The 12,026-nt window shown below is 48.6% G+C and overlaps 1 protein-coding gene across 6 annotated transcripts in view; it reads left to right on the top strand.

Moving 5' to 3' along the window:
- The window catches only part of WDTC1 (WD and tetratricopeptide repeats 1), a 74,958-nt gene extending 66,736 nt beyond the window's left edge, over nt 1–8,222 (top strand). For 5 of the 6 annotated variants that reach the window (XM_082440230.1, XM_082440233.1, XM_082440231.1 and 2 more), the window contains 2 exons: nt 165–357; nt 1,780–3,767. In XM_082440230.1, the coding sequence (XP_082296356.1) occupies nt 165–357; nt 1,780–1,977 (391 nt within the window). In that variant the 3' untranslated portion in view covers nt 1,978–3,767. Of the gene's footprint in view, nt 1–164; nt 358–1,779; nt 3,768–6,166 lie in introns of those variants that run through there. The other variant, XM_082440229.1, reaches the window with a different exon arrangement.
- The last annotated feature ends 3,804 nt before the right edge of the window (nt 8,223–12,026 follow it).

The raw sequence follows: 12,026 nt of genomic DNA, 5'->3' as shown, positions 1-12,026 counted from the left end.
TTACCGTGTGCATGGGAGTTCCGAGTCAGGTAAAGACCCCAGAGTTCAGGGGGCTGAGTGGCTCCAGACTTCCGTGCTCTCCCTTTCCCTAAGCCATGCAGCCTCTGCTTGAGGCCACAGGGCAGTACCCCACCTGACCTCCCTGCCCTTTGCCCCCCCGCCAGCAATGCTCAATACATCGTCAGTGGCTCTGATGATGGCTCCTTCTTCATCTGGGAAAAGGAGACCACCAACCTGGTCCGCGTGCTCCAGGGGGACGAGTCCATCGTCAACTGCCTGCAGCCGCACCCCAGCTACTGCTTCTTGGCCACCAGCGGCATCGACCCCGTTGTGCGGCTGTGGAACCCCCGGCCAGAGGTGAGGGTGTGGCAAGGTGGCAGATGCCAGACAGGGAGGAAGGTAGGGATGGACCCTATGCGCGGCCTCCAGCTGAGCCCATGCGGGTTGGGAAGGGCAGTGAGTCATACAGAGGCTAGGAGCTGCTCGGATGAGTGAGCTCTCACCCCAGGGCCCCAGGCTGCATCAGGGTGGGAGCTAGCAAGCTCTGAAAGCTCCAGATGAAGTGGGCAATTCCAGGGGCAAGAGTTGTCTCCTGCCTTCCAGAGGCATATCCTTGAGCCAGCTGGCAAAGGTGAGACTCACATATGGGAAACAGCAACCAAGGACTGGGTGCGGGAGGGCAGGGAGGGAACCAGGTCAGCTCCAACACCACCTCATGAGAACGGTACCTCAGAGGCTCCCTAGGTACCCTGCCCCTCATATACCACTGCCTTGTGTCCCCCAGAAGCTGTGCAGAGGCCTGTCCCTCAGTCACACGAGAAGTATGTAGGTTTTAGAGTCTCATGGGCCTAAGTTTGAGTCCTGGTCCCTTCACTTACTGCCTGAGGGACTCAACCATCTCTGATCCAGGTTTTTTACCATCTATACATTGGAATGGGAATGACAGCACCACCTCAAAAGGTTGCTTTGAGGATTAAAGAAGTGATGCCTGTGGTGTGTCCGGCCCACAGGGACACTTAGGACGGTGTGGTAGTCAGTGTGGGTAGGCAGGTGGGCTGGTTCCCCTGCCCTCTGCCCCACCTCCTCCCCCTTCCCAGCTGGCAAAACAGAAGTCAAGAGGTGTGTCTAATTTTCTATGAATTTTAAAGAGAGAAACCCTACAGGACCCTCCCCTGGGGGGAGAGGAAAAGGAGGATAAAGGAATCCTCGTTGGGAGTGGCAACAAAAGAGTGGGTGGGGGGAGTTGTATCTGTGCTCCCCCCTCAGGTATATAGTATGTGTGCCCAGCATATCCTGGTGTGAATCCTCCCTCACTTACGTCCACGTGTGCCGCCCCCATACATATAACCCTCCGTGGTGTGCTCCCTGTGTATGTCTTGATGTGGTATGTCCTCATCATTTTCCAGCGTGGGGTCTCCAGTGTATACCCTATGTGTATTCCCCCCAGTTTATATCCCAGTGTGTAGTGTCTCCTCCAAGTGTATATTACCACGTGCCCCCCAACTCCAATATGTACAACCCCGTGTGGTGTGTCATCTCCCTCACATACAGCCTGGTTGTGTGTGTGTGTGTGTGTGTGTGTGTGTGTGTGTGTACGCACGTGTGTGTGTGTCCCATACATATCCCAGGATGCGTTCCCCTCTACGCATGGACACACGTGGATATACCCATATACATCTCCTGGTATGTACATGCCCTCTCCGTACGTATAGCTCAGTCTGTGTGTGTGTGTTTCCCCTGCACATATATCCCAGTAGTATCTGTGCCTCCCCCCCACAGAGTGAAGACCTCACAGGCCGAGTTGTGGAGGACATGGAGGGCGCTTCCCAGGCCAACCAGCGGCGCATGAATGCCGACCCGCTGGAGGTGATGCTGCTCAACATGGGCTATCGGATCACAGGCCTGAGCAGTGCGGGCGCTGGGGCGTCTGACGACGAGGACAGCTCCGAGGGCCAGGTGCAGTGCCGGCCCAGCTAGGCCCTCCTCACCCTGGTCCCCAGCCCCTCCTACTGGTTGGGTCCTCCGCCCCGGGCAGGAGGTCGGGGGGTTCTGTTTTGGTTTGTCTTCCCCTTCCCCCCATTTTTTCATTTTCCCTCTTTTGTTTGTTAGTTTGGCATTGGGGGTGGGGATTGCTACAACTTGCTGGCTTTTGGACTTTTGGGCAATTGCCCCTTGACTGGCCCCAGCCCTGAGCAGAAGAGCAGGAGGAGAAGCCCCTCCGTATGCCCCCCACCACCTTGCACTTCCATGTCCCTGGAGGGCTCTGCCCTGCCTCAGGTGGGGAGGCAAGGGCTGAAGCTGTCTTCAAGGACTGCCCTACCCTTCAGTTGGCAGCAGAAAGGGGAGTGGAATTCCCAGTCCATAAGGGCTAGCCTTGACCTGTTACCATTGCTTCTGGTGGGCAAGGCTAGCTCCCTCCTGGTCTTCAGGGAAGGTTCTGAAAAAGCATAGGGTGCCCCCTTCTTTGCAGAGCCACTCTGTCAGGGTGGAAACAGAAGTAAGGATGGGAGCCCTGGAGGGGCAAAGGTCAAGCCACTGCTTCCTTGCAGTACAGCGTCCCTGCCCTCCTCCCAGGCACTGGCTCTGGGTCCTGCGCCTGCCCTCACTGGCCACCCCTGGGGGCTCAGCCTTTCCCAAGGGCCCTGGCAGTGTGGGGCACACCATTCCCCACCCATCTGTGCCAGCCCTTCTGCACTCTGGAGGGCCACTCTTCCTTCGGCGCTCTTCAGCCTCACTGTGACCTTTCTGCCAGAGCTCCCAGCCAGGCCTCCTCTTGCTGAGATGGCACTCCCTGCTAGGAGCCTTCCAGGCCCTCTGTGCCCTCCCTCCCATCCCACATGCTGAGCCGCCACAAAGACCAAAGAAGTGATGGCTTTTCTCTGTCCCCTGCTGCTCTGGGGGGAGGGGGTGGGTCTCCTGAGCCACTCGGATGGGGAAGTCCCTAACTCAGCCCCCGCCCTCCTCAGCAGCCTGAGCTTTACACTGGATGCAGCGGTCACCCCACCACTCACCAGACCTCCCTCTTTGCCCCCTTGGCTCTCAGCTCAGGAGCTGCTCCTGGTAGTTGGTTCATCCTTCCTCCCCTCTCCCTCCTCATTCCCCTCAGAGCTCACTTGGCTCCAGCCCTCCAGCTGCAGCCTCTGGGGAGAAGCAGCCTCCCTCCCTCGCTCCCTCCCTCCGCCCTGACTCTGCCAGGTGCCTCCTCTCAGTCAGGCTTCAGAAAAGCCCTGTAGACAGCAGGGCCATGTTAAAAGCTTTTTCACAGTTTTGAGAAGATGAGGGGTGGGAGTGGGGGGTGGTGAGGATAGTGGTGGGGGTCTGGCACCATCTCATCATTGCTTTAATCCCAGCAACACAGGTGGCAGCCTCTCCCCCTTCCTCTCCACCCGTCCCTCTTCCCACCCCTCTCTTCTAGCTTGGTAATGAAGTATATTTATTGGTGAAGGAAACAGCTGCTGCTGCTTCTCCTGCTGCTGGGACTTGCTCCCCTGTCTCTTCTCCACGACCTTTCTCCAGCCGGGAGGGGAGAGCGGGAGTACTGGGGCTGGGCCCTGGGGCCCAAGGACTAGCAGGGGCCCCTTTGCTTTCCTGTGTTCGAGCCACCCGCCATTTCCTCTGTCCCTGCCTCCTGCCTGCCCAGCCTGGGCCCTGCCGTGTGGAGAGACACATAAGCCTTACTGTCCTCTGGGGGCAGGAGCCGAGCCTTTTTGTTGCTCCGCTCCCAGGAGAGTGAGGGTGACGCAATTGATTAAAACCATTTTGTTCTAGGTGTGGCTGGTGGCATTTGTGGGGTGCAAATGTGTCTTGGGATCAAAGTGAGAGTATCTCACCTCTGTAGCTCTGTGACTTTGAGTAACCACACCTCTACTGGGTAGAATAAGGCCTGCCTTGGAGGGTCACCAGCCTAGCAGGGCCAAGTGCAGAGCCCGGCACTGGTGGCTGTGATTTGCAATAATAATCAGCTTTCACTCTCTGGGCTGTTTTCTCATCTGTAAAATAAGGAGGTTGAAGTCTTAGCGGTTTTTCAAACTTTTAAAATCACAACCCAAACAAGAAATACACATTTTACACTGTGACCCAAGATACCCACACTAATTTGTATGTATATACTGAACATAAGTTTTACACAATAATACGCTTGCTACATGCAATGTGTTCTGTTTACCATTCTATTAAGGAGAAAAAAATGCTGACTATAACCCACTAAGTTGATTTCACAACCTGCAGTTTCCTGATGGGCCCTGGATTAGAGGATTTCTTAGACCAGAGGTTCCCAAACTTTCTCAGCTCACTGAACCATTAGTGTCTCAGTAGTTTTTTCATGGACCCCCTAAGCCAAAAGAAATACCTAACATTTCAATGTGTTAGTTAAGCCTGGATCACTTAAGAAGAATTTATGTCCTACCAGGTTAGTCATTTAAAAAATTAATACATATGTTAGAAGAAACTATTTTTATTTCATTCTTGAATAAGTACAATAACTAATGGAATCTGTGTGCTTGTCGGGTGCTGTAAAACTTGTCAGACTTTGTAATCAGATTGGACCCCACCACCCTCATTTCCTGTTCCACATTGACTTTCATTTGCTTTATATCACAGCAACCGCTAAAAACCCAGCTTCTCAAAGATGACATAATCAAAGGAATGTAGTGCAATCTAATGATAAAACTCTGAACCACCTTGAGCTAGTAGTTCTCTCGGTAGCCAACAGATGCTTAGTAACTCTAAATTTATAATATCCTACTGTGCTCCTGTGACTTTGCTGTGGCACCCTAAGGTGCGCTGATGCACAGTTTGGGAACTGTGGTTCAGTACTGTGGGAACAATAGTTTCACTAGGGAGATTTTGTGATTATTCTGTTTGTGCATTTGGAGAGAACCAGGCTGAGGCCAGCAGGGTATACTCAGTTTAGTACAGGAGACAGAAAGGGAAGAGGTCCTGTCAGAAGCACAATAGGTGATGTTATGAAGCAGGTGCTTATCATTCCTCTGTGTTCCCAAATTGAAATCTGCAGAAGCTTCTTCAGGACATTTACAGACCAGGCAAGGAAGGGACGATGTACCAGGCCAAGGGAGTAGGGCATAGTCCCAGGTGCCCTCATGGACCCTGAGTGGTTCAGTTCAGCTGCATTGTAGAGGGTGGGGTGGCCTATGGACTCCAGGGGCAGCCAAACTGTGGAGGACTCCTGTGCTTGATGAGGGATTGTAGGCTTGACCCTGTAAGCAAGGAGGAGCCATTGGAAGACTTTACGAGGGGCTCCATTCCATTTGGAATTGGTACTTTTTTATTAATAGACTTTTTTTTTTTTTTTAGAGCAGTTTTAGGCTTACAGAATATTGAAAAGATAGTACAGAGAGTCCCATATACCCCTCTCTCCCTGGCTTAGTTTCTCCTATTATTAACATCTTGCATTAGTGTGGTACATTTGTTACAATTAATGAACTGATATTGATACATTATTATTAACTAAAGTCCATAGTTTACATTAGGGTTCATTCTTTGTATTGTACAGTTCTATGGGTTTTGACACACACATAATGTCCTGTACCCACACTGTCAAAAAAGAGTTGCACTGCCCTAAAAATCCCGTGCTCCACCTATTCAGCCCTCACCAGCACACACACACACACACACACACACACACACACAAAAGGGAAGAAGAAAAAAGGTACTAAGTACTTAGGAATAAACCTAGCAAAATATGTACAAGATATTTATGAGGAAAACTATAAAATTCTGATGAAAAAAATCAAAGGAAATCAGAATAAGTGAAGAGATATTCCATGCTCATAAATAGGAAGACTCAATACTATTTTTTTTTTTTTTTTAACTTTTGGGTTTTTCTTTCTTTCTTTCTTTATGGCTGTGTTGGGTCTTCGTTTCTGTGCCAGGGCTTTCTCTAGTTGCGGCAAGTCGGGGCCACTCTTCATCGCGGTGTGCGGGCCTCTCATTATCGCGGCCTCTCTTGTTGCGGAGCACAGGCTCCAGACGCGCAGGCTCAGTAATTGTGGCTCACGGGCCCAGTTGCCCCGCGGCATGTGGGATCTTCCCAGACCAGGGCTCGAACCCATGTCCCCTGCATTGGCAGGCAGATTCTCAACCACTGCGCCACCAGGGAAGCCCCTCAATACTATTAAATGTCATTTCTTCCCACCTTGGTCCATAGATTCAATGAAATCTCAATCAAAATCCCAGCAAATTATTTTGTGACTATCAACAGGCTGATTCTAACGTTTATATGGAGAGACAAAGACCCAGAATAGCCAACACAAATAACAAAGAGAAAGAACAATGTCAGAGGACTGACCCTACCCAACCTCAAGACTTATCATAAAGCTACAATAACCAAGACAGTGTGTCATTAGCAAAGGAATAGACAAATCAATGGAATGAATTAGAGAACCCAGAAGTAGATCCACACAAATATAGTCAACTGATCTCTGACAGAAGAGCAGAATCAATTCAGTGGAGAAAGGAAAGTCGTTTCAACAAATAGTGCTGGAAGAACTGGACATCTACATGCAAAAAAAAAAAAAAAAAAAAATCTAAACACTTTACACCATTCACGAAAATTAACTCAAAATGAATCATAGAACTAACTGTAAAACACAAATCGATAAAACTTCTAGAAGATAACATTGGAGAAAATCTAGGTGACCTTGGGTTCAGCAGTGAGTATTTAGATACAACATAAAAAGCACAACCCATGAAAAAAAAAATTGATAAATTGGACTTCATCAAAAACCTCTGCTCTACGAAATCACTGTTAAGAGAATGAAAAAGACAAGCCAAGGATTGAGAGAAAATACAAGAATTCTTACAAGTCAACAATATGAAACAAGCAACCCAATTAAAAAATGGGCAAAAGATCTGAATAGTCACCTCACCAAAGAGGATATACAGGTGACTAACAAGCACATGAAAGATGACCAGCATTATGTCGCTAGGGAATTACAAATTAAACCAACAATGAGATACCACTCCACACCTATTAGGATGGCGATACCAAATGCTGACAAGGATGTGAAACAACAGGAACTCATTCATTGCTGGTGAGAATGCAAAATGGTAACAGTCTGGCAGTTTCTTACAAAGTTAGATAGTCTTATCATAGGATCCAGCAATTGCTCTACTTAGAATTTACCCGAATGAGTTGAAAATGTATGTCCATGCACAAACCTGTACATGAATGTTTACAGCAGCTTTATGAATAATTGCCAAAAACGAAGCAACCAAGAAGTCCTTCAGAAAGTGAATGGATAAACAAATGGGTACAGCCATACAGTGGAATATTACTCAGTGAAATGAGCAATCAAGCCACAAAGCCATGGAGGAAACTTAAGTGCATATTGCTTAGTGAAAGAAGCCAATCTGAAAGCCATACCGCATGATTCCAACTATATGACATTCTAGGAAAAGCAAAACTATAGACAGTAAAAAGATCTGTGGTGCTCCATTTTAATGTGTTTCCACATGTGACTCAGCCCTGCTGACAGGGAGCCTGGGGCTCGGTGAGATAAGCCTGTGTAGTGAATGTGTAGCAAAACAGACATTAGAATTGGAACCCGTGTGTTTGTGGTGGGCAGCCAGGGCCCTGTGGCCCTGTGGCCCCAGGGGCCTGCTGCGGGTCTCTGTGCTAAGGAGCATGCTGAAATGCATTTGCAGAACTTAAAAAGTGATGAGAGATCAGCTCAGAGGATCCCAGCCCTGGCTATACATCAGAACCACCCAGGATACTCTAAAAACTACAAATAGGGACAATGAGTTCCAAAGAGGGGCAGGAAGAGGGAATGGACTGCCTAAAACCCAAGTTATTAGAAGCAAAACCAGGACTGGATCTCTAATCTCTGATTCCTGGTCCAGTTCTTTAAGAATCACTTTCTTACTTAATGTCATGATATTTTTTGAGTTCCTATTTGCCTAGCACTGGCTTAATGACAATGCACGCAACAGATTAGTCCCTGCCCTCCTGGTGCCTCCACATTATCTGGAAGACGTGGGTGGCAAATATGGGGGTTGCGCACGGTCCCTGAACGTTAGATTTCACTAGAAATCATGAGCCCTGCCCCAAACAGTCTGCCGTGGAGTGCCCCACTGCGTGCCAGGCTCTGTGTCTGATGGACATGATGGCAGGCGTGAGGCACTCTTGTTCAGCCATGTTCTGCCTCCTGCACCCGAGCCACTTCTTGATATATGTATAAAATAGGTCCTGGTCCTAGTGATGCCACAGTTTGCACCTTTTTTATGACGATTTACAGAATCTCAGGTCTCGTCCTCATCACTCTTTAATGGCCCTAAAAGGGGTCACCAGCAGAGATAGCCCAGGGTTAAGGTGCAGAACCCCAACTCTATCTAATTTATGCTTAGATCTTGGGAAAGTTCCTGAACCTTTCTGGGCTCATTTTTCTCATTGGGAAAATGGGTGCCATGATACCTGCTCTGGTTATTTCACTGCATTGTAAGAAGGCCCCAAATCACAGTGGGAGGATGCGCATCAAAGTGCTTAAGTGGTTAAGAGTCCTATGATGGTGATGAGTGGTTTTAATTGCTGTAACAGCCAACGCTGAGTGTTCATATTGGGCCAGGAGCTGTTCAGCTATAGCCTATCAAATAAACTTTACAAGAACTTTGCAATTTTCGTTTCCCATTTTAGGGATGAGGAAATTGATGCCCTGACAGGTTCGGTTACTTTCCTGAGGTCTGACAACCACTGACAAAGCTAAGGGTCAATACTGGGCTTGCCGGCTGACACCTGAGTTCATATACTTAACCATCGTGCTTTACTGCCCACCTGGGTGTAGAACACTTAGATTCTGGTCCTAGCTGTGCTTTCTAATTTCTTGGGTAAGTTTGCCCATCTATAAAATGGAATGGAGAAGAAAGTCGTTTTGTAAAACTCTGATGTCTAAAGGGTCAGAGGGTCTGTTCTCAAATGGTTTCTTGCATTGTATCGGCCCCAGTGGTCCCCTCCCCACCACAGAAAGGTTTGGAACCATCCAGGAAGACAGTTTAGGGCTTAGTGGGGGGAATCCAATGGAGCAGAAGCAGAAAGCCTGCAGAAGAGAGGACACACACACATGCACACTGCGTCACACCCAGCAGCTCCTCCAACCTGCACTGTGATGGCCCCAGGCTCAGCCCTGCTTCCCTGGATTATTGATTGAGGTGATTCTTCACCAGAGCCATTAAGGCGACCAATCTATGGTCATCAGATAGCTCTGGTGCCATTCCCTGAGCACTTCCTATCTACCCGGTGCCATTCTGACTACGAGGTCCAGTGGATCCAGTCAGTCCCCTTCTCAAGGAGTTTGCCTCTCCTGGGGAAGACAGACATGTAAACAGCTAATGCTAATGCAAGTACACATGAATATTCAATAGGCAGAAACAGCCTTCGTGCTCTGGGAGCAAAGAGGGAGGATTTGCTGGAAACCTTGAAAGTGGTGTAGAGAGTAGGGGAAGGGTGAGAGTAGGGGAAGGAACTCTGCTGAAGGAACAGTGTGAGCAAAGACATGAGGTATGAAGTGCAGGGCTCTTTCTCTGAAGGGCAAACAGGGCAGTGAGTTTAAATCCAAGCAAGTCCCAAGGGAGACAGAGAGAGATGAGGGTGGAAAAGAAGGTTGGGGGTTGGGGCCAGACCACGGGGGCATTGAATGCCAGGATGAGGAGTGAGATGGCCTGGGGCAGGAAGTGTGTGAGCCCTGGGGACTTTTACATGGGGCCAATTGAGGGGGTGTCCTGACTCATACCAAGAGAGGATGTGCCCTGAGTTCACCCTTCAAGCAAGCAGCATCTTACCCTTGAAGCTTTCCCAGCTTGACTGCTTCCAGCTCTGCCATCCTTCCCTCCCCCAGCCAGTCCTATAAGTGGATCCAGATGGTCATTCCTATTTTAGGTCGGGGTGTGTGTTGGGGGAGGGGTAGCTATGAGCTCTATCAATCCTTTCCTGAGCTCTGTTAGAGGAGCTTCTTCCAGGACCCTGCTGTGATCCTCTGAGCCTGGAAGGGACTGTTAGTCTTTGATGGAGATTTCCCATCTGTCTGTGGGTGATAGGGGTGGCAGCAGCACAGGAGGCAAGGGCACAGGCCAAGGAAGCTTTAACATTGGGTAAGAGAACCTAGGTGACGTGTACATGTGGGAGGGGGTCCTGTGAACAGGCTGCGGAGGGGAACAAGCCTGGGAGAGAGGCTCCAGAGGAGTCAGAGAAAGAGCTGGCTTCTCCCTCCAGGTACCTGGCCCTCCTCCTGCCCCTGTTTCTGCAGCTGCCTAGGCCAAGGAGCTAGGTCTCTCTGGTCAGACCCTACTGAGCACTGTGCCTACCAACGTCCATGGGTCCCTTAAAAATCTTGGGGCACTGCGAGGTAGTAGCTGACAAGCTAGGTTCCTGCTCTCAGACTGTCTATAGTTAGCATATGATACATACCAAGTTTATAACTATTTTCCATTCATTCAGTTTAGCAAATATTAAGCAAATGCTATGTGCTAGACACTACTAGGCACTGGGTTTACAAAAGTGAACAAGACAAATACAGTGTCTGCCCTCAAGGAGTTTCCAGCCTAGTAGGGGAGTTCAACAATACACAGCCACAAATGTGCTACAAAGGAAAAGAACAAGGTATTCCAGGGGAGAGTCACAGGAGCTTTCCAATTTAGATAGGGAGGCCAAGGAAGAGCTCTCTGAGAAAGTGACATTTAATCTGCGACTTGAAGGATGAATGAAGGTTACCCAGTTTTGGAGGGAGAAAGGGCATTTCAGGCAGAAGGGAACAGTGTGTGCCAAGTCCATGGGGTATACAAGAGCATGGCACATGAGAGGAACTGAAAAGAGGCTGTAGGACAGTGAACAAGTTAAAAAAAAAAAAAAAAAGGGCATGATGCAGGGCCTTGTAAGCATGGTATATTTGTGTTTTATCCAAAGTACAATGGGATACCACTGAAGGTTGTCAGATTAAATGTGGTACTTGTGTTAGTACAACCAAATTTGTGGCAGGCCCTAAGAAAGACTGACTTTGGTTGTGTATTCATCCCTACAAACAATAAATGTTTAAAGGGCACCCACCAGCCCTTTGCTAGAATTATGGGCTGACAGTGATGGTAGAGGAATGTCTAAGGTATAGACCTTCCTCGGAGACCTTCCTCCAGAAGAGATGAGACAGCTATAGTGATTGAATCAAGATGTGATTTATTCATTCAACAAACAGGTACTGCACACTTAATCTATTCCATACACGTGCCAGATGCTGGGTGTTGCCCATCAAGGATCACACACATGGGTCACAGGAGAGGCATAAACGTACTCAAAGAATTTTGAGTGGGTTAGAATCATTTTCAGCTGTGATTATCTGTGAGGCCTTTATAAAACATCCAGTCATTCTGTAAATCAGTAAACATCTAGTGGGCATCTGCTCTGCACTAGGAACAGTGCTAGCTACTGAAATTAAGGACCTTAGAGTTCCATAACAAGAGATAGACATACCCCCCCAAAACGCATTAAAATATTAGGTGCTAAAAACAGGAGAGCAGGCTTTCTATAGATGAGTGTTGAGGGAGGGTAATTCAATGGAAGAAAAACCTTCCCAAAAAGGCATAGCTCCCACCTTCCTGAGTGGATTTATCCATACCTCCCAGTAGCATGACTTTTAGCTGCTGCCTTCCTTCTTTGTCCCCCCATTTTCACTTCCCACCCCAGCAGATTCCATTTTCTTTGTCTATCTTGGCATCCGTAAAAAAGCCCAAAGAATCCAAGATTTGAGCCTGGCTTCTTTATATTTATAGTGTGTGATCTCAGACAATTACTTTAACTTCCCTGACCCTCAGTTTTCCCATTTGTACAATGAAGGGATCGGATCACATCTAAGGCTTGTAATTTACTCCAGCCAAGGTGATATTCACACTCCTGCACACTGCTCTGTAAGGCCCTTTTTTCTTTGCACGGCTGCAAGCATCCCTCCACCCCCATCCCCGAGCCACCTGGCAAACATCAAGGCTCAGCTCAAACATCTTCAGGCAAGTTTCCCCTATTTCTACAC

The sequence above is a fragment of the Balaenoptera physalus genome, assembly GCF_965194825.1.
Source record: "Balaenoptera physalus genome assembly, chromosome: 1".
In the NCBI taxonomy this organism is placed as follows: domain Eukaryota; kingdom Metazoa; phylum Chordata; class Mammalia; order Artiodactyla; family Balaenopteridae; genus Balaenoptera; species Balaenoptera physalus.
This window is presented reverse-complemented; position numbering and strand designations above follow the sequence as displayed.